Source organism: Podarcis melisellensis, assembly GCF_964234715.1.
Source record: "Podarcis melisellensis genome assembly, chromosome: Z".
Lineage (NCBI taxonomy): Eukaryota > Metazoa > Chordata > Lepidosauria > Squamata > Lacertidae > Podarcis > Podarcis melisellensis.
Window position 1 is genome coordinate 46,403,131 of NC_138547.1, and position 24,534 is coordinate 46,427,664.

The following is a 24,534-nucleotide window of genomic DNA, read 5'->3' on the forward strand; positions in this document are numbered from 1 at the left end:
AGCCAGGAATTAGCCAATGATGGGGGGGTGTGTGTGTGGATTGTGTAAATAATGTATATATAGCTAGACGTTTCAGGGAAAGTTTCATTCACTGCTACTACAAGCTGAATAAAGAGCATGGAATTCACACTCGACTCTGAGTATATTTCAGTTGGAATCTCTTTTCTTGTAACTTGAATCAGGTCCTAGTCCTGGACCAGGAGAAAACAAGGATGCTCCCTCTTCCATGTGACAGCCCTTGAGATATTGGAAGATGGCTACCATATCTCCTCTCAGTCTCCTCTTTTTCAGGCTAAACAAACCCAGCTTCTCATAAGACCTGGTTTCCAGACCCTTTAGCCATCTTGGTCATGATTCACAAGGGGCCCTGAGGTTGAAATTAATCTAATCTAGCCCAGGCTCTACCAGTTCAGCTTCTCAGAAGCCTTTAAGAAACTTTCTGCAAAGTTCAGGGACTTTCCACAGGAAGGCATCATAAGTATAAATTGAGAATCGCACAGCCCACAGTTGCAGATCAGCTTTGAAATAACCACATCCTGTTGTGCTGAGCACTTGTCTCTGTCAAAGCGGAGGCTGCTAGGAGGGTGATGGAGGCCTCGAGGGAACAAAGGGTGTTCCTTGTGCTGGTCCTACTGTTCTTGGGCCGAACCGAGCAAGCCACAGAGAGTTCTCCACAGCAAGGTAACCCACTCCCTATGGGCTGGGAGCTCGCTACCCCTGCTGTCAGGGATTCTTCAGCTGTGATTTCTGCATTGCAGGGGGTGGGATGAAATGACCCGTTGGGTGCCTTGCGACTCTGAGATTCTATGGTTCTAAGAGGATGAATGCAGCAACCTCTAACCCACATTCTGTCTGTTCTTTAATACTTTCTGCAATGTTGGGGAACGTCCCCTATGCTGCAAAAAGCTACATTCAGGTCTTGTCAGTTCTTATGGCTGTGAATCCATAACTTTCTTTCTTTTGTGTCCATAAACAGCTGTTGCACTTATAATGGTAAAACCACAGGGAAATATTTCCTAAAGATTGCCAGTAGGTGGGGCTGGAATGTCAGGCAAGAACAGGGAATGATTTCCACTTAACATTCACTTTCTTTTTGGCTGAGTTGGACATAAAATCAACAGGGCGTCATTGTTGTCAGTGCTTCTTTTGTAATAATAATAATAATAATAATAATAATAATAATAATAATAATAATAATAGTTTACGGGGTACTCTCATTTTGACTAAAAAAGAATCACCATTTTATAGTTCAAATCGGGAAAAATAAATGCAGTCAATGGACAAAAGTACAAAGATTCATAAAAATTTTTAGGGGTGTGAGTACCCCTGCGTACCCCCAGAAAAAAGCACTGGTTGTTGTTGTTGTTTTGAGACAAATGTACACGTCTGGGTCAGGGCTGCCTACATATACATCCCCCCCCAGCAGGCATCAGAAACAGTACAACAGCCTGCCTGATATAAATAAGCAGCAAGTTCCTGCCAGTAGTTTCTGCCATGCCTGAGATCATTTCCTTGCAAGTGAGGAATGAATATTATGTAGCACTTTTTGCAACATACATAAAAGGTTAATATATAAAAATACAATAAATAATGGATGTCCATTGGAACAGTAATTAGCACTAGTATTGTTGAGAGTGGCCTTCAACTAAGTTTTACTCAGAATGGCCCTACTGAGATTAATGGACCTAACTTAGTCATGTTCATTAATTTCAGTGGGTTCACTCTCAGTAAAACTTAGTTGAAAGTCACCTATTACATTATTTGTTTCATTTATGAATCATTTATGAATCACTGACTGTGATGTATCTTGAAGCTATTTAACAAATTTTAACAACTTAATAAAAAAATAGGTGTAAAACAATTGCATGTTTAGAAACGGTAGAAACGATTGCCTGTACCATAAAAACAATTTAAAATCCAATGCTGATACCAACTTCTAATCCGTTCATCCACCGTCACCAGTTAAGAAGTAAATATCTCCTTCCCTCTCCCAACAAAAAATGTCCTGGTGTACTTTCTGACAGGACTAACTGATGAAATACAACCAGCTCAGATTGGGTAGCAAAAGTAAAGTGTTCACAAGAACTGTTGGGGTGATGGTGCTGAATATTAGCCATTCCTGAGCACTGGGCAATTTAACCATTTACTTGAAGGATCACCCAGCCCCAGATGTGCCTTCTTCACTGGTTTGATTTGTGGAACTGGCACTATCGAAAGTGTCACATAAAGTTTGTTCTGCACTTGCAAGAAATTGATTTTTTGGTGTAGCAGCAGCTGCACTCTGGAATCCCTGTCTACTAATACATGGCACACATCTTTGTTGGATTGTTTTTGATGCCTGCCAAAATCCATTTTTTGCATAGGGAAGCCTACCTGGACACGCAATCTTATGCACATTTGATTTTCATAACTGCTGATTTCATCTGTGCTCTGCTGTTTATCAAAAGCGCACTGTTTTGCAAGTGTGGCTTATTGCCTTTTTTTAACCTAACATTTTCAGGTAAATCGCTTTAGGGCAGGGGCGAGACTAGGCTTTTTTTTCACCCACCCCCCATGCATTTGTGTGCACACAAACACACAGGATAGAAGCCTCAATGGTGCCTCTCTGGAGGCTACACCCGAGGCAAAAATCCTGGCTAGCCACCCCCCACCCTAGCTTGGGGATTATTCTTGTTTATTAATTTTAGTTATATATTTATGTTTATAAATAAATGGGCAAACAAATGATCCAGCCCCATTTCAACTGAACTATGTGGCATGGTCTGTGCCTGATGTTGTATGTGTAGAGGTAATTTTGCTGGAGAGCTGTGGACAGGTTTTGTTTCAGGAAGGTTTGGTGGGCAGTGAACACAGCATGGCTTCCTTCAGAGCAGGGCTGGGGTGGGGGGCGAAATGCAGCTCTCTGGGCCTCATGGATATCCCCCCCCCCCAAGTCCCAGCTTCCATGAGGCCACATTGCTTTGCTTCTTGAATGTTTTTGCTTGGCTGGAATCTTTCCTTGATCTCTGAAAATGCCTCTTCCTTCCCTAGATGGGGGAAAAGAGGGAGGGGTGGTAGTGGTGGGGTGTGTGGGTGTGTGTAGAAACCAGCATATTGCAGTATATAAAACTGAAATCTGACATTCATTGCTCCACCTACTTTTGCCTGTGGCCTGTGGTTCTGCCCCTGGCAGAACCGTCAAGACTGCGCCCCCCAGCCATGGACAAATTAGCTCTTCTTTCTGCCTCTCCTCCAACCCTTCCACCCATTCAATTCACCTTCTATTTAAAACAATTTCTTATGACACAATAATTGATATTTATATTTATGGACTTATTTTTAGTCATTTTTGCACACACACCCCCATCGCCTGTGCCCCTGGCAGGGGTCCATCTCACACACCCCCAGCTATGGCCCTGCCTGTGGCCCCACCCACCACTGGGGATTTGGCCCCCAGGGTGTTGCCCTGAATGGAATGTGGCCCTCAGGCTGAAACAAACTTCCCCACCCACATCAAGACTCACTCATGGAAGGTCCTCTCTTGCAGACCTGGAGTGCAGCGTCTTCGATTATGAATACATGGACTGTGACTGGGGCAGCAAACAGAAGCCTGCAGGAAACTATTCCCTCTACTACTGGTATGTGCTTTCCTTGCGCCTTTCTTCTCTGCTCTACAGGAACGGCTTTTGTCCAAGCTTCAGCCAATGCACCACCAACCTCTCCCAGCCTTCCTCTTTCTTGGGGAGCTTCTTCCAACCCTGAGCCAGACTACACTGGGGACCAAATTAACAGAATAGCATAAGAAGACCCCTGCTGGACCAGGTCAGGGGCCCGTCTAGTCCAGCATCCTGTTCTCATAGTGGCCAAGCAATGCCTGTGGGAAACCAAAAAGCAGGATCTTAGCACAAGAGCAACACTCTCTCCTTCTGTGGCTTCCAGAAATTGGTATTCTGAAGCATCACTGCCTCCAACCATGATGCAGTAGAACATAGTCCTCATGGCTAGTAGCCATCAATAGCCATCTCCTCAATTAATTTGTCCAGTCCTCTTTCAAAGCCATCCAAGTTTTGCTCTTTTCTCTAAACCAAAAAGTCCCAAATGTTGAAACATTTCCTCAGAGCAAGGATTCCTCACCTGGGAGAGAGAACAACGGCTGCTGGTTCATTAGGGTGAATTGGGCACTGGCCCTCCAACCTCAGTCTACCTATAGCCAGCCCCTATCTGCCTGCCTTATTACATACCATTCCACCACCACCACCATCATTATTATTATTATTTATAGCCCCTCCATATGACTGGGTTTCCCCAGCAACTCTGGGTGGTTTTCAACACCTATAAAAACATAACTAAACATAAAACAACTTCCCTATCTAGGGCTGTCTTCACATGTCTTCTAAAGGTTGTATATTTCCCTATCTCTTTGGCTTGGCAGTTGTGTAACTCCGTACCCTCCAACATTTCTCCAGTGAAAATAGGGATCTCCTAAGAAAAAGTGGGCTATTCCAGGACCAAAGAAGAAACAGGGGCAGCTTCTGTAAATCCAACACTGTCTCTGGAAAATAGGGACACTTGGAGGGTCGGTTATTACACACAACCACCCCAAGGGGTGGCCCTGCCTGTCGGCTGCCTCCTCTTTAATCTCAGTGTCAGCTTCTATGCAACACAGCAGGAAGGAGGGCAGAGACAGAACCAGAACAGTGGGCTCTGCCAGTTACTGCCTCTAGCTCTAGCTCCTGTTGGCCTCCTAGCCTTCTGCCCTAGCATAGACAGATACACCCAGGTTAGGCCCTTAGCCTAGCTCTGCCCGACCAACACCTGCCCTCATCCCTCTCTTGGCATTTGAACATCCATTTTGTAACATTTACTTGACATCTGACCAGAGGGCGTTCCACAGGGCAGGCACCACTGCCAAGAAGGCCCTCTGCCTGGTTCCCTGTAACCTCACTTCTTGCAGTGAGGGAACCACCAGGAGGCCCTCAGAGGTAACGATGGAGGTGGAGACGCTCCTTCAGGTATACTGGGCTGAGGCTGTTTAGGGCTTTAAAGGTCAGCACCAACACTTTGAATTCTGCTTCAAAACATACTGGGAGCCAGTGTAGGTCTTTCAAGACCGGTGTTATATGGTCTCTGCGGCCGCTCCCAGTCACCAGTCTAGCTGCCACATTCTGAATTAGTTGTAGTTTCTGGGTCACCTTCAAGCAGCCTGTCCACATCCTCAGAGGTAACAGATTGGAATTGATCCCATGCAATTTGACTAGACAGGAGTCTAGCACTCTCCCACCCTGGCCCTGCACCCACAGTGAAGTCTACCTTTTTTTGAATCTGAGCTACTTTATCTGCAAAAAAAAAACAAACAAAAAACTATCTATGACTTTTAGAAGACATCTGAAGGCAGCCCTGCATCAGGAAATTTTAAATGTCTAATGTTTTACAATTTTTAATGTGCTGTAAGCCACCCAGAGTGGCTGAGGAAAACCAGCCAGATGGGTGTGGTATAAAAATATTAGTATTAGTATTAGTATTAGTATTCAGAAGCATGTTCCACCTGGGCTAGAAGACAAACAACACAGGGCTGTCCTCAAGGTATTCAGGTTCTGAACTGCAGTTCTCTGATGTTGTTGAAAAGGACTAACCCCAAGCCTCATTTTGTTTAGGTATGGGTCTGACAAAGAAAAGCAGTGTGAGATTTACCTCCAGAGTGGTGATATTAACACTGGATGCCGCTTCCGTGTGATTAAAACGTTTACATACTTTCACATTTATGTCAACACAAGTGACGGTACGAAGGTTTTCCAAAAGGAAATGCAGTTGCAGAACCAAGGTATAGATTTGCTGCTGAGCCAAACCAACTTGTGGGTGTATTTATAAGTAGGAGCCCTATAGCCCAGGGGTAGGCAACCTAAGGCCCATGGGCCGGATGCGGCCCAGTTGCCTTCTCAATCCGGTCCACGGACGGTCCGGGAATCAGTGTGTTGTTACATGAGTAGAATGTGTCCTTTTATTTAAAATGCATCTCTGGGCTATTTGTGGGCCATAGGAATTCGTTCATCCCCCCCCCCCCAAAATATAGTCTGACCCACCACATGGTCTGAGGGATGGTGTACCAGCCCATGGCTGAAAAAGGTTGCTGCCCCCTCCTATAGCTGGTGTGTCAGAACAGACTAATTCAGTTCAATGAAGTTTACTGAATTATCTAAAGATCCCTGAACTACGTAAAGGAGCCCCCTTTAATTGCTGGGTGAATGGAATGTGACTAAATTCATTTGCAGGTAGAACTTTGAACAGTTTCTAAGTTCATCCCCTTACATGTTTTGTTTTTTAAAAACTATTTAAGCTCTTTGGGATTCTTTTACTTGAAGAAATGTAATTGTTGGGCAAATAAATTTAAGCATTTCACTGTAGGTGTTTGTTTTTATGTTAGTCTTGTGAGGTTCAGGTCCACACTTGTAACAGTCTTCTTAAGTGTATTTCATACTTCAGCACAGCACATTGTAATATTCTCTCTCTCTCTCTCTCTCTCTCTCTCTCTCTCTCTCTCTCTCTCTCTCTCTCTCTCTGTCTCTCTCGCCGGGAGTTATTTGGATGACCTCAAACTGTGAACTGCTTATTTTTGTAAAGAAACAAACATGAACAGGAATTAGTTCCTCTTTGGACACAATACACTTGAATTGATTATTATTTTTCAATGAACTTTTCATGCTCTGCCTGCAACACAGGAGAAAAGAGGCCCAAATTTTTCATCCTGTTCTGCAGGGACTCAGAGCTCTTATCTGCATGATCTTATCTGCATTTTCGGAGCTCAGCCCTGATGAAGAGTCCTCATCCTCCACCCACACTTTCCTTTCTGACCTTCGTTCTAGAGATGTATTATGTTGTTTACTCCCACTTCAGATCAGACCTAAGTCACAAAGGGGGGGCTGGAGACTAAATGCGAGCAGGCTGTCCCTTCTCATTGCCAGAGATTCTGGTTTGTTACAAAATAGATGCCCAAACGCCATGCCTAAATGGATCCAATAAAGTGCAATTAAATTGCTGTTAAGGCTTTAAGGCAATTGTGCCTTTAATTAAAAGCTTCCTTTTTGCAGGTTCTCCCTTTTTATCAATTCCTGTTCAGTGCAGTTGAGAACTTAATGTTGACGTGCCCTTTAATTGCCTTTAATTTGTAAGCTGGTGTCTCCTACATAAAGGTAAAGGGACCCCTGACCATTAGGTCTAGTTGTGGGTGACTCTAGTTGTGGTGCTCATCTCGCTTTACTGGCCAAGGGAGCCGACGTACAGCTTCCGGGTCACGTGGCCAGCATGACTGAGCCGCTTCTGGCGAACCAGAGCAGCGCACGGAAACGCCATTTACCTTCCTGCCGGAGTGGTACCTATTTATCTACTTGCACTTTGATGTGCTTTTGAACTGCTAGGTTTGCAGGAGCAGGGACCAAGCAACGGGAGTTCACCCCGCCACAGGGATTCGAACCACCGACCTTCTGATCAGCAAGCCCTAGGCTCTGTGGTTTAGACCACAGTGCCACCCGCGTCCCATCCATGTCTCCTGCATAGAGGAGGGCAATTTCACATCCAAAGACAATGTCAACAATTTTGTACCTTTCATATATAAAATAATTTCAAATCCAATTCAGAAATAGACTGGGATCCTTTACCACATAAAATGTTCTTTGAGCTGAGAATCCAAAGAAAGGATAAGTAATGGGATCTTCTGATCTTCCAGATCGTGCTGTTTCTCATGAGCATGTGGAACTGCTCTGTGACTAGGCTGCAGATTTAGATCAGAGGTTCCCAAACTTATTTGACCTACCACAGACTTTTCGGGGGGGGGGTGTGTGTGGAAATCCTACCTTCTTTAAATGAAGAAACAGAAAGATATAGTGACAAAATTGCGTTCTTTTATGCATCTATATTTCTACCTACATCCTAAGATATAGTAAAGAAAGATGTTGTTATAAATAAGACACCTTGAAGCTTGGAATTCTAAAATCATATATTAAAACCAACCATAGTAACATTCACATTGCACACTGAAAATTAAGATAACAAAGATAATATTGAAAGGCATTGTCCCCATCCCACAATGGTGCCCAACCTAGCAGTGAGGGTCACGACGCAACAGATGAATCATGTACGAATGGTTTTTCAAAATATTCTCTTCTTTATGCTTCCACGGCCCCCTTATTTTTATTCAATTCCCCCTAATTGCACCCAAGGCTACTGCCTCACCCCTGGATTGTTCCAGTGCCCCCTGGGGGTGGCATCACCCACTGATTTAGATCCTGATTTGGGCCAAGGGAGGTAGAGTGGCTGTTGCATATACACTGTTGCATATTCTCCATCTCGCATATACACAGATTTCCTTTCTCTCTCCTAGTGAAACCCAGTCCACCCATTGACTTCCGCTTTGAGGAGAAGAGCAACAACCAGCTGCTACTGTCTTGGGGTTCAGCCAGCCTCAAAAACCACTGCTTGGAGCATTATATCACGTATAAAAGCAGCAAGGACAAAAAATGGCAGGTACTGGTGTTATCTCAGTTGGGAGGGCTAAGTGCAGATTTGCCTTGACCTTCTGATGTGGAAGCCACAGCCCCCCCCCATTATAAAATATTGTTATGCGGGGGATTGGGGGTGGGGTGTGTGGCAAGGATCCCTTCAACTCCTGGGTGCTAGATCCTCCCTATAATTCCTGGTTTTAGTAAAAGTTGGAATTGATTAATTGAAGGTTTGATTAAGCTGTGCCAAACTCTGCTGGATTTGGCTTAGGCATAGTTAGCTGAGTGTGGTTCATTGGAGGAACGAAACCAATAATGGCAGAGTCATTAGCCCCTCAAGAAAGCCATTAGGAGGGTGGAGACTATGCTAAGCAAGGAAGGGTGGGGCCCCTCTTTCAGCTGTGTGTAGTGGGCAGAGAAAATGGTCAGACATGAATCAGAGGCTGCAGCAATGGAAGGAACAGGATCCGCTCGGGATGTGAATGCTCTGCACTCCCTCCATCTAGGCTCAGGCTGTATATACAAGTAAATAAACCATATACCATAAAGATGTCACAGTCTCCACTGTGTGTCTTTGTCTAAAAGGAAACACAGCCTCTGGTAAGTGCCCTGGTGCCCCTGGGATCTCACACCACTTGGAGACTGGGGTGGTGTGTGTAACAATACAATTCCTCATTTGGGAAGCGTTTCCCAGTTGTGCTCCTTGCCTAAACTAAATCTTCTCTTTTCTTCAGAGCCCAACTCTCATAGGAAGAGATTAATCTCTCCCTTTAATCTCTCTCTCTCTCCGTTTCTCATTTTTCTCTCTCTCCGTTTCTCATTTTTCCTGTCTAAAGTTCAGCTCTTCACCTTTCCTCAGCAGTGTATGGAGACCCATAGCTGCTTCCAGCGAGATTTCAGGGTGGCCCATAGAATCTTGCAGAGTTCTCATGAGATTTCACAAGGCTCTCATGAGATCACTAGTCAGCAAGGCTTCAGCCAGGGTGCACTCAGGGCGGCACTTTCCTGTTTCACCTCAGGCAGCAAAATGTTCTGGGCCGCCCCTTGTGATGGTGAGTTCCATAGTTGTAACTCTCCTCTCTGTGAAGAGGTGCTTTTATTTTGTCTGTCCTGGACCTTCCAACGTTCAGCTTCACCAGACAGCCCCAAGTTCTAATATTATATGAGAGGAAGAAAAGATGTGTCCTCTGCACAGCATAATCACATAAACTTGTACCGTGTCTTCTCTCGTCAACTATTTCTCTGAACTAAAAAGCCACAAATGTTGAAACCTTTCCTCACAGAGAGCTGCTCCATCCCCTTGATCATTTTACTCATTTGCGGGGGAAGAGTTGCTGGGTTTCGCATGAGGCTGATTGGGGGAGGCACTAAGGGCGGCGGAGGGGTGCTGCTGCTGCTGCTGCTTTCTGTGCCAGGTGCACATTTACCTCTCTGGCAATCCCTTTCAGGAGGTGAAGACCAATGATATGAAGTACAGCGTAGCCAGCGTGGATCCCCAAAAGCTCTACACGTTCTATGTCAAGTCTAAAGTAAGGTCTGTTTGTGGAACCTCAAACCTTTGGAGCGACCCAGCCGGTCCTTTATTCTGGGGGAGAAACACCACTAGCGAAGGTACAGACGATCTTTCTGTTATTGTTGGGCAGTGGTATGATGCTGGAATCCACAGAGGATGAATCCGGTCTAGGAGACCATGGAGAGGGAGTTCTGACTGAACAAGAGTTGGGAGCAGAATGAAGCCTTTTAAACCTCTGTATTCTGACTTCCTTCTTGAGGCTTCACCTCCTTAGAGAGAACGGAGAATCCTTGAAGGGCCCAGCCCTCTAGCCAGAGAAATTTTCCATTGCCAGATTTACCATGGACCATATGGTGCAGCTGGAAAAAACAAAAGACTCCCACAATAATGAAAACACACACAAAAATAATAATAAAAATAATACTGAAACAATAATAATAGAGGTTAATGATATAGATTGATCCTGGGAATGCAACAAAATTAGAGTCTGCTAACTATGGTAGTAAACTGCCACTCGGTCCACTGAGACTCACATGATCATTCAGAATAGCAGTAACAATGACTTGCACATTTATTCAAAAACCCACTTAAAACTATTTGCTGCAATTAATTCAGCAGAACAGATGAACTTGATCCAGTGATAACGGCTTTACAAAGTCTGGCAGTCAGTGGCGTAGCGTGGGGGGTGCAGGGGGGGCCAGCCGCACCGGGCGCAACATCTGGGGGTTAGGGTTAGGGGCACAAATCCACGGGTTAGGGGGTGCAAATTACTTGCCTTGCCCTGGGTGCTGACAACCCACGCTGCACCACTGCTGGCAGTCATTTAAGAAGAAATCTTAGATGCCACACTGAGTTACTGCTTCATTGCTCAGTCCATTCATAATGCGATGGATGGGCTTGATGAGGGGGTGCCAGTTTCCCAATGCCTGGTTCAAAGCCATAGTAGAATCATAGAATGGTAGAGTTGGAAGGGATAGCTCAGCTGGTAGAGCATGAGACTACCAGCTGTGGGTTTGAGCCCCATGTTGGGGAAAAGATTCCTGCATTTCAGGGAGCTGGACTAAAATGACGCTCATGGTCTCTTGAGACTCTGCAATTCTATGATTCTATGCAGGAAAGTCACTTAGCAGGAATCTTAAACCACCACCTCCCTGCTACCCCCTGAGTGAGTTGTGCTGGTTGCTGATTTGCTATAGGGTAAGGTTCAAGGCCATTTTCCTTATTTAAAAAGCCCTTAGCAACTTGGTCCCAAAGGACCTTAAAGGCTCACTGATTTTTTACACTCTACTTCAACCACTGAGATCTTCCTGGTGGTTCCAGAAGCCCTGTGCTCTTGTTTGCCTTAGCCAGAGACCAAGCCTTTGGTGTAGCAGGCCATGCCCTGTGGAACTCCCTGCCAATAGAGGTTCGGCAGAAACAATCCCTGCCTTCTTTAAGATATCCCCTGAAAACTAGATTGTTTAGAAAAGTCTTTGTAATAAGAATTTCTCTTTTTAACCCACCAGCATTTATTGATGTGTTTAGTGATGCTTTAAGTGACATCTCTCTGAATTTATTATAACTTTGTATGTTGTATATCACCTTACTCCATATTTATGGAAGTGCAGATTATAAATGTCACGGCCACCCAGGACGGGTCCCAGCTCACAAGAGACCTCACTCCGTTGCAGTTTATTTACAGGAAAAGTTTATTGAAGATTTCTGCTTCTCGTACAGTTGAGCATCGTGGCCGTACGTCTGTCACGTTAGACCGCTGAAGTCCCCTCTGACTCCTCCCCTCTTCCACACCAACTTAATAGCCTGGCTCTAGACCACCTCTTCCTCTCCTTTCTTTTCCGCAGGGTCTTCCTGCCCCCCTGGGTTCCCTCTCTCCGTGACTCGCCTGAGGCTGAATCCTCTGCCGCCTCTTCCCCCCTCCTTCTGGCTTTAGGGCCGGGCTCCTCCCCTGAGCTCTCTCCACTTCCGCGCGCCTCTACGTTTGAACTTGGCGCGCGTACGTTGCTGCTGACCTTTCTTTCGACCGCTACACCACCCCTTGTTCTGCTCTCCACCCTTTCCGGCTGAACACCTTGCTCCAACCCCCTTTCTCTGTTCTCTCCTAATCCTGCTCCCTCCGAGAGGCTGACGACTCCACCCCCTTTACTCCGTTCCGGCTGAGACGCCTCTTGCTGCGTCTGTCTTCCACTGGGCTCCTCTCCGCTTCTCCCTTCTCCTCCCTTTTGCTTGATTAAGGTAACCCCCTTTTGAGAATCCTCTGACTCGCTGCTCAGACTCGTGGATTCCCTCAGAATTCCGTCATCTTCTTCCTCATCCTTCTGCCCCTCCTCCCACTCGCTCTCCGTCTCCTCTGTCATCTCCTCCTCTCTCCCAGAAACCCTGACATCCATCCCCCCCTCGAAGCCCCCCCTTCCCCCCTCCCGCTCGCCGGGTGCAGGTTGAGGAAAACGTGGTTCTTCCGGGGTCGGTTCAGGATACAAGTTGTCCACTTCAACGTTCTCCTCTGTCATCTCCGTATATGTGTGTTCGAACTCGGGTTCCCCACCCACAGACCTCACAGTCTCTTCCTCCATCACTGCTTCTCCTGGCGCTGCCTGCCAAGGACCTACCATCCATCTCTGACTCCATGCCTCCCTTGGCTGATCCACCCACCAACAAGGGCCTGTCACCTCCCCCCCCAGTCTCGGATCCCTGGTCGGGCTTGTTTCGGGCGTATGGCCCTCGGGTGAGGAGAAACCCTCGAACGTGCTGTCTGACAAAGTGGGCGTGAAAAGCCAATCATCAAAATACTCCTCGGGCATGGGCTTGTGCGGAAAAAGTGCATGGAACTCCTCCTTCAACAGGGGTTCGTCCAACGCGTAACCCGGCACCCAGCTATTGGCAGAGGCCGGAGTGCCTTCCCTGGCTAGAAAATATTCAACTCCCTCCTCCCCCCATCTCGAGTCCAGTATCTCTGTGACCTCGTTAAGAGGTTCTGGTCTTGGCGATTCCCCCCCCTCAGGCGCCCTCCTACGTGGCTCTGGGAGTGCTCCTGACTCTTGAAACCTGTGTGGGGTTTTGTAGGGAGTGAGCACCGACCTATGAAAGACCGGGTGCACCCTGGAACCCTCCGGAAGGGCTAGACGAAAAGCCACCGGATTGATCTTAGCCTCAACTTGATATGGCCCTAGCTGCCTGTGTCCTAACTTCTTCTTGGCCAATGACCTGGCCGGCATCGCGTGGGCCGCTAACCACACCCAGTCCCCAATCTGGATGTCCTCTCCCGCCCTCCTGTGCTTATCGGCCTGCACCTTATACGCCTGTTTTGCCAGCTCCAAATGTCTCCGCAGCTCCTCGTGCACCTCTTGCAACTCCGCTGCAAACTGGTCGGCATCTTGAGGCCCCCCCCCTCCTGGTGCCGCAAATCTCGGGAAGGTTCTGGGATGACGGCCATTGTTCGCGAAGAAAGGCGTCACCCCGGTGGATGCGTGTTTCGTGTTGTTGTAGGCGAATTCAGCCATCGGCAGATAGTCCACCCACGCCGCAGGTCGCTGGTTGGCGTAGCACCGCAGGTACTGCTGCATGATCGCGTTGACCCTCTCCGCTTGACCGTTGGTTTGTGGATGTCTCGCCGATGTCAGGTTGATTTTGACGTGCAAGATGCCCAGAAGCTTTCGCCAGAAAGTGGAAACAAACTGGCGCCCCCTGTCGGACAAGACGGACTGCGGAAGTCCATGCACTCTGAAGACGTGATCGATGAAGAGCTTTGCGGTCTGTTCTGCCGTCGCCACCTTGGCACAAGGGATGAAATGCGCCATCTTGGTGAACAAGTCCACCACCACTAACACCGCCGTCTTACCTCTGGAGCTGGGCAGGTCCGTAACAAAGTCCAACGCCACCCTCTCCCACGGTTGCTGCGGTGTCTCCAGCGGTTCTAGCAATCCCGCCTGCTTCTGGTGCACTGGTTTGGACCTCTGGCAGATATCACACCTGGCGACGTAGTCCGCCACCTCTCCTCTCATCTGGGGCCACCAAAAGTCTCTAGCCACCAACTCCATCGTCTTCTCTTTGCCGAAATGGCCCGCACTAGGGGCGTCATGCAATTGTTGCAGAACCTTGGCTCGAAGATCGTCGGTGGGCACGTAAAGGGCACCCTTACGAGTCAAAAGTCCATCTTGCAATTGGAACTCATCGTTGTCTCGCGACCCTCCGCGTAGCTCCTCCATCTTGGACTGTGCAAACTGATCCCTTTGCAACGCGCGTCGCACCGCGTCCAGGTCGACTGCGATGGTAGCGCACGTCCACGCCTGCGGTGCGAAAATGTGCTTTGCTGCGATTGGAGCTGCTTCCTCCAAGTATTGCGGCTTTCGGGACAGCGCGTCTGCAATAACATTGGAGTCTCCTGGGATGTATTCTATTTTGAAGTCGAAATCCGCAAAGAACTCCGCCCAGCGCATGTGTCGCTGGGTCTGTAACTTAGCCGTCCGCCAATACTCTAAGTTCTTGTGATCCGTGCGGACTTGCACCGTGTGCTTGGCTCCTATTAAGAAGTGTCGCCACGCTTTGAAAGCTGCATGAATGGCCAACAACTCCCTGTCCCATATGGTATAATTGCGCTCCGTCTTGCTGAGCTTCCGGGAGTAGAACGCACCCGGTCTCCAGTTGCCTTGTGAATCCTCTTGCAAAAGAACGGCCCCAACCGCTCTGTCTGACGCATCGGTCTCTACCCGCATGGGTCTGCCGGGATTCACGTGGAGCAGCTGCTCTTCGGAGGCGAAAAGACCTTTAAGCGTCCGGAAGGACCGCTCCGCTTGTTCGGTCCAGACGAACTTCTTCTTCTTGGAACTGAGGGTGTCAGTGATAGCCGCCGTCGCGTTCGCAAAACCTTTAATAAACTTGCGGTAAAAATTGGCAAAGCCGATGAACCTCTGGACCTCTTTCCGATTTCGAGGGCTTTTCCAGTCCAACAGCGCTTGAACCTTAGCCCTGTCCATGGCCAGTCCCTCGTCGGACAACTTGTAGCCAAGGAAATCAACCTCTCTGACATCAAACTGGCATTTTTCCAACTTGGCGTACAGCCTGTGGTCCTTCAGCCTCTGCAGGACCTCCCTCACGTCCTTATCGTGATCCTCCGGCGATTCCGAGAAAATCAGGATATCGTCGAGAAAGCAGACACACTTCTTGTAGAGGAGACCTGCTAGCACGTGGTGCATAAATGCTTGAAAAACGTGGCTGCCATTTTGGAGACCGAAAGGCATGACTCTGTATTCGTATGTGCCCAGAGGGGTGAACATGGCGGTCTTCCACTCATCTCCTTTCTGGATGCGGATGAGATTGTAAGCTCCACGTAGGGCCAGCTTGGTGAAAATCTTGCCCCTCCTGACGGTCGCTAAAAGGTCGTCAATCTTGGGCATGGGGAAAGCTTTGGGCTTAGTCAAGCTGTTTATGAACCTGTAATCCACTATAAGCCTTTTTTGGGGCGTGTTTTTCTTCTTCACAAAGAACACAGGGCTGCCACCCGCTGCTTTAGATTCCTGGATGAAACCTCGCTTGAGGTTATGGTCTATGAACTCCCGAAGCTCTTGCATCTCGTCTTCCGACATGGAGTACAGCTTGGCAGCAGGCAGTTGCGCCCCTGGCACTAAATCAATCGCGCAGTCGTAAGGTCTGTGAGGCGGCAACTTGTCAGCTTCCTTCTCACAGAAAACCTCCAAGAAGTCCTGGTACTTGTGAGGCACTGTTTGCACCATACCCAGATGCAACTGCTGCTCGGCTTCTCCTCCCTGATCGGTCTGAAAGCAATGCTGAGCGCAATACGATGAACAAAAGGTGATCTGCCGCTGGTACCACGCAACCGCGGGACTGTGCCTCTCCAGCCAACTCATGCCTAACACGATGGGTGTGTCCGATAAGTGGGTGACATTGAAACTAATAAGTTCTCGATGGTTGCCAATCTGCATCATCATGGGAGGGGTTTGCTGCACCACTTGCCCCCCCAGCAACTTCCTGCCGTCTACCGTGACCACGTTTAGAGGCGTCGTTGCAGGCAGGAGCGCCATGTTGTGCTGCTTAACGAACTGCAGTCCCACGAAGTCGGCGTTGCTTCCCGAATCGATCGTTATTGGAACCTCGAGGAGTCTCCCATCAGGCAACTGGAGTGTTGCTGTGAGCAGAACTGCCGGTCTGGGAGGCAAAGGGTCCACGCTCTGCAGTGATGCTGGGGGCTTGTCTACAGATCCGCCTGGCTGAGCCCCAGTAGCTCTGCTTCCAGCCAGGCACTGTCGTTTCCCTGAAGCTGCTCCCCTGGTTGCACCTCTGCTGTTACAGTTGCCAGTGCTGCAGTGTGCTTCTGGAGCCTCTGGGGGCACTCTTTCGCCATATGGTGCGCACTGTCACAGATGTAACACTTCCTGGTTCCTCTAGGAGGCTTCGCTTTGGCTGCACCAGGGACAGGGCTCTGGGCTGGCTTCTGAGCCCTAGCACCACCAATCTCCATTGGCTCCTCGCTGTCCTTCCCCATTGGCGAGGGGTGCGCACGGCTGAAATCCCTGTGCACAAAAGGGAGAGTCCTCGCTTGCGCACGCGCTTGGGGCCCGTCCTCCTCGTGCCACGGACGTCCCTCATGTCGAATTCCAATAGCTAAAGCCCGTTGCACCACGTCTTCTAGGGTCTGGGGTCTGTCCCCCCTAGCGATCTCATCCTTGATGGGGGGGCTCAATCCCTCCCAAAAAAGATCTCTGACCGGCTTACTGTCCTTTGGCCAATCTAAGGCGGTGAGCAATGCAAAAAATTTAGAGTGGTATTGGCGCACAGTCGCTTTCCCCTGCCTCAGCCCGTGCATTTGACGGCGCGCAATGTCCACATCCACAGAGGATTGAAAACAAGAATCCATCGCTTTGATGAACGCAGTTGAATTGCGACGGGCCGGTCCATCTTCGCGCCACAGATTGCGTAGCCAAGCCCTGGCCTCCCCATGCAGGTGCGAAACAATGAACCCCACTTTCTCCTCCTCATCTTTAAAATCGTGACGGAGTAAATGCAGTGCATATACGACGTCCGCTCTGAAATTGGGATAGTCTTGCAAGTTGCCATTAAAATGCGGAACCAGGGCACCCCCCCTCCGTCCAAGCGCAATGCCCTCCGCTCTGGAACCTGGGGCCCCCGCCCTGTCCGCGTGTTCCCACCTTGCCTGCAAATCCTGGCACGTCTTCTCCAAGTCGTCATTCTTCTTCTGCGAAGCAATGACTGCCGATGTGAGAGCGGTAATCTGATCCCGCAGTGCAACCAGCTGCTCCTCAGCGCTCATGGCTGCTCCCGTTCGTGAGCTTCGCAAAAAAAAATTTTTGCTTTCTGAGAGGGGACTTACTGTCACGGCCACCCAGGACGGGTCCCAGCTCACAAGAGACCTCACTCCGTTGCAGTTTATTTACAGGAAAAGTTTATTGAAGATTTCTGCTTCTCGTACAGTTGAGCATCGTGGCCGTACGTCTGTCACGTTAGACCGCTGAAGTCCCCTCTGACTCCTCCCCTCTTCCACACCAACTTAATAGCCTGGCTCTAGACCACCTCTTCCTCTCCTTTCTTTTCCGCAGGGTCTTCCTGCCCCCCTGGGTTCCCTCTCTCCGTGACTCGCCTGAGGCTGAATCCTCTGCCGCCTCTTCCCCCCTCCTTCTGGCTTTAGGGCCGGGCTCCTCCCCTGAGCTCTCTCCACTTCCGCGCGCCTCTACGTTTGAACTTGGCGCGCGTACGTTGCTGCTGACCTTTCTTTCGACCGCTACACCACCCCTTGTTCTGCTCTCCACCCTTTCCGGCTGAACACCTTGCTCCAACCCCCTTTCTCTGTTCTCTCCTAATCCTGCTCCCTCCGAGAGGCTGACGACTCCACCCCCTTTACTCCGTTCCGGCTGAGACGCCTCTTGCTGCGTCTGTCTTCCACTGGGCTCCTCTCCGCTTCTCCCTTCTCCTCCCTTTTGCTTGATTAAGGTAACCCCCTTTTGAGAATCCTCTGACTCGCTGCTCAGACTCGTGGATTCCCTCAGAATTCCGTCATCTTCTTCCTCATCCTTCTGCCCCTCCTCCCACTCGCTCTCCGTCTCCTCTGTCATCTCCTCCTCTCTCCCAGAAACCCTGACAATAAATAATTTAGTTACCTGGAAACTGAGGTTTCTACAACTAAAATGGATTAAAGTGCCTAGCACAACAAATCCATGTTTTTTCCTTTTGAAAAAAAATATACCGTATTTTTCTGTGTATAAGACATGGGGGTTTTTTAACCAAAAATTAGGTTTAAAATTGGAGCTCGTCTTATACACGGGTAGTGCTGAGGGGTGTTTTCTTAATTTGGAGTCCCCAAAAATAGGGGGCGCTTTATACATGGGGGGCATCTTCTTGCAGATTGAAAGGTGATTGGGAAATGCATCATAAAGTGAGAAAATTGTTAATGGGAAAATGTCTAAGAGATATAAAGACAGTGCAAGCAAGTCAGGGTGAAAGCAAGATGAGTGATTTTTGCCATACGACTTCCCTGCGAATAAATAGGAATAAATGCTTAATAAAGCCCAGATGTAATCTAACCTCCAAGGAAGCTTTGTGAAAGTGAATCATGACAAATGCTGATTAAACAGGTTGTCTGGAGAAGCCCCTAATGTTTCAGGAAACTGTAGCAGCTGAACTTGCAGATATATATAAGCCCTAAACAGGATTGTTCCATAAAAAGAAATATTTATAATCATTCAACCCTTCCACTCATCTTATAAAATGCAGTTTGAAAAATAATGGGTGGGAGAATTAAAGAGATCTGATATTGCTTGCTTCTCCATGGGGGTGATGAGCTGAGAAAGGTGTAGGGAGGGTGAGGCCTTTTTTCGAGGGGTGTTTCACAAATATAAAAACAACCGCTGTTTCAATTCTAATTCAAAACAGTGGATTCTGAAGGGCTTTTCAAAAGTAAGCAGTACTGCCCTCTACTGGGCACTCTGGGGCCTGCAACTTCTAAGATCCATGTTTGAGATTAAAAGTGCTTCCAGATGCTCTTGTTTATAGAGCTTTTGAGTTTGGTTTGGTTTTGCAAGGAGGTAATAATAATAATAATACCCATCTGACTAGGGACTCAGCTATACAGCTGCAAATATAATGTTTTAAGTGCATTATACAAATGTGACACTAGATGGCAATGGTGAGCCTAATGACAAATTCAATGCACTTTTAAAAACTTTTTTTAAAAAAACCATTTTCACAGCTTTTATATATGTGTGTGTGTCTAGATTCTACTTGGGTTGCCCCGGCCACTCTGGAGGACTTCCAGCATGTATTAAAACTTAATAAAACATTTAAAAACTTCCCTAAATAATAATATAAATCAAGTTATAAGTCAAGCCACTGCCATCTCAAAAAACATCCAGTCTTTAGGGGAAGGCGAAAACGGTTTTGTTGAGCAAGAGCCCCAAATCAGATTTAATAATTGTGCAACCTCAACTTTGCAGTAGGTGATGGAGTCCCACCTTGAAAGAGTCTGCAAGTGCTCCCAACAAATGACAGATCCCTAGGATGCCTCCTTGTTGGCTGAGTCCCACCTGCAAGCTGCAGCAGTGGGACATGGCCTCCCTTTCTGGAGCAACTGCAGAGAGACACCTCTGTTTCCCCAGCGGCACTTGGCTTTAAGCCAGAAATTAGGCAGGAAAGCTGTGGGACCAGAGTTTTCAGAGGCCTGTATTGCTGCCTCCTGTGTTTGACTGGCTACCCAGCCCCTCCAGAACAACACAGCCTCCAACATTCCTTGGATGAGAATAAGGACATTCTATTCTACATCAGCATCACTGATTGAGCATCTTCTCCTGGTCAGGTACAAAAGTTATTTAAGGATACATACAAAGCTGTGGAATTTAGGGGAGCCTGAGGGAAGAAGAAAACCCCCAATCAGTAAATACAACTAGCTAGCAGTGATACTGATGTAGAACAGAAGCTACTTCCCTCTTTTCATCTGAGGAATGTTGGATGGTATGGAACAATGTCCCTCGTCTAGGCAGCTCCAGTGACCTAGGGAAGGTAGGGAGAGGCAATGTGAGGCTATTCCTCTTTCTCTGGGGCATGCTTTCTAACGCCCAGGCTTGTCTCACTCAGATGACCCTCCTGTCTCAACCTGGATACAGAGAATCATCATCCCTGTAGGTTCTGTCCTCCTCCTGCTTCTCCTTCTCTTGATCCTAATGCGCATGGAGAGGTAAGTTGAGCAATCATACTAGACCCATGGCTGACATTGCTTTGTGGGACATGGGGGGACAGCCTAGCTGGCAACTGGGAACAGCTCACCAGTAAAGACAGTTGGTTTCCCCATGCTTGCTCTCTCATCTCTGTTCTATCCAAAATGGCTCAGAAGGTGAATGATGTTCTGTGACAAGCAAATGTTGGCAACTGAGGGTCATGGATGGCTATCATCCTGATCCCCACGCTTCAGAGGCCATTAGCTGCTAGTGCCTCTGCTGGGAGCCCCGGGATTGGCCTGAACAACTGAGCAGCCTTTCCCAAACCTGATGCCCTCCATATATTTTGGACTACAACTCCCATCATCCCTAGCTAATGCCAGGATGATGGGAGCTGAAGTCTGAAGTATCTAGAAGGCCCCAGTTTGTGGAAGGCCCCAGTGGGGGAACTGACCATGTCATCTGTCATCAAGGACAATCAGCAGCAGCAACAGCAGCTGAACAACAGATGGAGGGGGGTGTACAGTACTTCAGATTTCTTGGCAAGGTTTCAAAAGAGCAAACAAAATGAGCCTTACAAAATAATGTGCCACAAAAAACAAATTTCATTTTGAGTGCTTTTGCTGCAGACCGAAGGCTAGTTTAAAAAGAAGAACTGGTCCTTGCAGAGCACTGACTTCACAGCAGAGAAAAAGGGCTTGTCAGTTTGCTCTGTTGCCGCTCAGCCAGAATGATTTTCAGTACACGATGAGGTCACTTTTTCCATACACATCTCATCACAGACTGAAAACCTATCCAGCTCTATGACGGAACACAGTTCACTGAGTGGCCAGGACTGACTTTTGTGAATGAGCCCCACAAATAAGGCTGATGTTCTTGGAAAGATCAACAGTGCCACCTTGCTGGGGATGGTTGTTGGCTTGGCTCTCCAGGCAACATTCCCTTAGAGGGAGAACTCTTTGCAATTCTGGGCACTCTACATAGTATCTCTCAAAACAATAAAGAGAAGACCCCCACTTCTAATCAATTTAACTTCCCCACAGAGTTTGGTTGGTACTGATGCCCAGGATTCCCAACCCCAGGAATAAATTTGAAGATCTTTTTACTGCGCACCAAGGCAATTTCTCGGTAAGAAACTGGGCTATGTAGACTCTCTGTCTTCTCGAGATAATCTCCCAGGTCAGAAGCCCTGCCCCACAGGACTATAACATTGCTAGGAAAGGGGTAAGGGGCACGCCTCTGCCCCAGATATTTTTTTCAGTGCTCCAAGTGTTTCTGAGTGGGCGAATGATTTTGGGAGCAATTTTATTGTGGGTGATCTTGGCTAGGATATTAATTTGGGGGAAAACAATAATTTAAGGACACATTACCTATTTATGATTTGGGGAGGTAATCAGGGGTAATTTAAAGGTAAATTGAATTTATTTGGACAGGTTCTGTTGGGAAATCAATTGGGGGAGGGGTTGAAACTGTCCCAGGGAGGAGTGAAACTTAAGAAGAACATGCCTGTGATCATTTAGATGGGAAATTTGGTAGCTTGCATTCTGCAACATTTGAAGTCAGAATTTGCATCTCTGCATAGAGAGATGGCAAAATGCCTGCAGAGGACTGACTCGGCCAAGCCTCAGATAACTGGAGGCTCTAAGGCTTGCAGAATCTCAGAGTCTAGTTTTGCAAGCGTGCTGTCTGTGCACAACTATATCTCTACATTGTGGGTGGCATAGAAAGGCAGAAGATCAGTGCCTTTGTCTTTTCTGGGCCATCACTTGAGCAAGTGAAGAAACTGCCTAGCCCAGAAGGAAAGCCATGGAGGCAGGCATAGCAGAGTGGGTTACCTCATTCCATTCTCAACATTTTCTTTCCCTGCAGGAATGGGCAGGGGTCTCCAAGGATGCAGTGGAGAGCTTCAAGCCCAACTATCGTGAAAGCATTTGCTGTGTCAGTGAGCTGTTCCCTGGTGGGGGCTATTTACCCATCTGCAACAATGCCCTGGGCAAGGCTGGAGGAGTGGCTGGCATTCCTGCAGACCCTACCCTCAAGGTCAACATCGAGTAGGGCCTGTGGAACAGCCACTTGTGGGTCTGTCATGCTCCCTGGCTAGGAGCTTCTGAGGCTGATGCCCGTCTTTTTAGAGAACCTTTCCCCCAAAGCATTGACCCCTTAGAAATCCTTGATCCCTCAGCCAACCCATCTATAGATACAGCCCTGCCAAGTGTTCTTTTACGTCTGCAGGCTTAGGAACAGGGTTTAAGGTCCTTCTTTCTCCAGCACTTGCCATTTTCCATTCCTTATCTTTCCTCTGCTTGGCCTCCAAGCTCCTTTTGTTTTCAGTTTAGTTTATTTGGTGCTAACGGCACATTTGCACAGTATGTCCAAAACACACTCATCACACATTTGAAGCACATAACTTTCCTGGGCACTGTGGTTTCCCCTGCACAGAGCTATACAAACTATAGCTTCCATGATTCTCAAGGGGGAAGTAGTGTGCTTTTAATGTATGTTGTGGATCAACCCCTCTAGCCCTCAGGTACATTGTAAGGTTATCAAGTCTTCCACAGTATACATAATATTCACAATATGCATGCACACAAATTGTGCCTTATGAAGTAAGAATATAACAAAACAGGTGAATGCTCAGAAGCAGTTGGAAAATGCATAGTTTTAACTCTGAATTCATCTTCCCTTTAATCACTTTGGCCTGGTTTTGATGGCTATGGAGAACTTGGCCACATTTTCTGTACATACCACACATTTAAAACACATGCTTTTCCTCAAAGAATCATGGGAACTAGTTTCTTAAGGGAGCTGGGAATTCCAGTTTTTTTTTGGGGGGGGGTAATTACAGTTCACAGAATTTTTTTTGCAGAAAGCCATGTGCTTTGGATGTGCTTTCGGTTTATAGTGTCTGTGAATCCTTAGGTTTGGAGTTGGCCGTTAAAAAAAGAAAGAGAGAATTCTCCCGAGGCTGTGTATGAACACTGTACCTTTGAAGCACATTTGAAGCTCATTCTTTCCCTCAAAGAATTCTGGGCATTGTAGTTTGTTTAGGGTTACTGGGAGTTGTAACTCTTTGAGGGGTAAACTACAGTGTCAAGAATTCTTTGAGGGGAAGAATATGTTTTGAATGTCCTTTCAAGATATAATGTATAGAGGAATTATTGAGAAGATAAATTGGGATCTTTTAGTCCTATAAAATATGGAGGATAGAATAACATGTGGATAAGACACTGACATAGCAGCTTTGGTGAGGGAAAACTCTCAGGCGTCATCTGTTTCTATTCCAACCCATGAAATTTCTGTTGTCCTTCTTCCTGCTGTGCACTGCTTCTTCTGCTTCCTCTGATGACCATATGCAGACACATCACTATTATGCCTAATAAAAAGGATTGATTTGCCTCATTATTTCTCTCTGGCGCATCCTTACAGTCCTGATACTCATATAACTATGCAGCCCAGGGTGGCATTAAGGCTGTGTTCACATGTTTACTATCCATCCAGTGCACTCCCACCACTGGTCTGGGAAGCAATTGTAGGCTGCCATCTGTCTTGAGAGACAATTGAGTGTGCCTCCGAGTGTGAAGCCAAACGACTGCAACATGAAAGAGACCTCCCTGGAGCACAAGCCTGGGCAGTGGGTATGGAAGTGCCGGGCTGCCCATCACTTGGGCTTGGAGGAGGGTGGGGGGAACTTGAATGTGGCCTGAAGAGAAGTCCACTGTTATGTACCAAGCTTGGATCCTAGAACAATAGGTAGGTAGGATCCTGGAATGGAACAACTGATTGGCCTGCAGGAGAAGACCAATCAGGCTCCGGGAGGGAAGCAGAATCAGCCAGTCAGACGGGACTCATTGTGTAAATAATGTATATAAAAGCCTGAAGTTTGGGGGACAATTCAATCACTGTTTTACAAGCTGCAATAAAGAGCATGAAATCACTGCAGGACTCCGAGTATATTTCATCCACCCTCTCACCTGCAGGCCATATCTGGTCATGATGATTCTCCAAGTGATGATTCTTTGCTGGCATCGCCCACATTCTCCAGGTCCATGGCCCCATCCTGCTTGAAAACATGACACTCCTGGATATCTGAAAAACAGGCCAAGAGAGATGTGGATGCAATAGTTTGAAACAGTTGCTGCAGCAGCCACGGGGAATTCTTAACATGGCCTGGGCAGGGTGACTGAGCAGGGAGTGTCAGCATAGCAAGCAAAGTGAGCAACAGCAAGCTCAGTGAGATTTGCCCACAAGGCCTGGAGTGGAGTTCAGCAGCAATGTGTTGCTTCTTTTTTCCATTCTGCTCAGAGCCAGAGGAAGACAGCATCATTCCTGCCCTACAGGAAGGAGTTGCCAACAGCAGAGGTCAACATTTGCTCTT

General features: G+C 47.6%; 1 protein-coding gene across 1 annotated transcript; it reads left to right on the forward strand.

Moving 5' to 3' along the window:
• Positions 1-524: 524 nt before the first annotated feature.
• On the forward strand, positions 525-24,093 carry IL2RG (interleukin 2 receptor subunit gamma). The gene is made up of 8 exons (XM_081896842.1): positions 525-681; positions 3,527-3,617; positions 5,634-5,800; positions 8,354-8,496; positions 9,920-10,082; positions 20,080-20,179; positions 21,203-21,287; positions 22,029-24,093. The coding sequence occupies exons 1-8, from the start codon at positions 588-590 to the stop codon at positions 22,212-22,214; spliced, it is 1,029 nt and encodes a 342-aa protein (XP_081752968.1). The 5' UTR covers positions 525-587; the 3' UTR covers positions 22,215-24,093.
• Positions 24,094-24,534: the final 441 nt, after the last annotated feature.

Bases quoted from the DNA above. Each gene is read 5' to 3' on its own strand.
- IL2RG (XM_081896842.1), top strand. From the start codon at position 588: ATGGAGGCCTCGAGGGAACAAAGGGTGTTCCTTGTGCTGGTCCTACTG. The intron at 682-3,526 runs GTAACCCACTCC...CCTCTCTTGCAG, and splicing joins AGAGAGTTCTCCACAGCAAG to ACCTGGAGTGCAGCGTCTTC. The intron at 5,801-8,353 runs GTATAGATTTGC...TCTCTCTCCTAG, and splicing joins AATGCAGTTGCAGAACCAAG to TGAAACCCAGTCCACCCATT.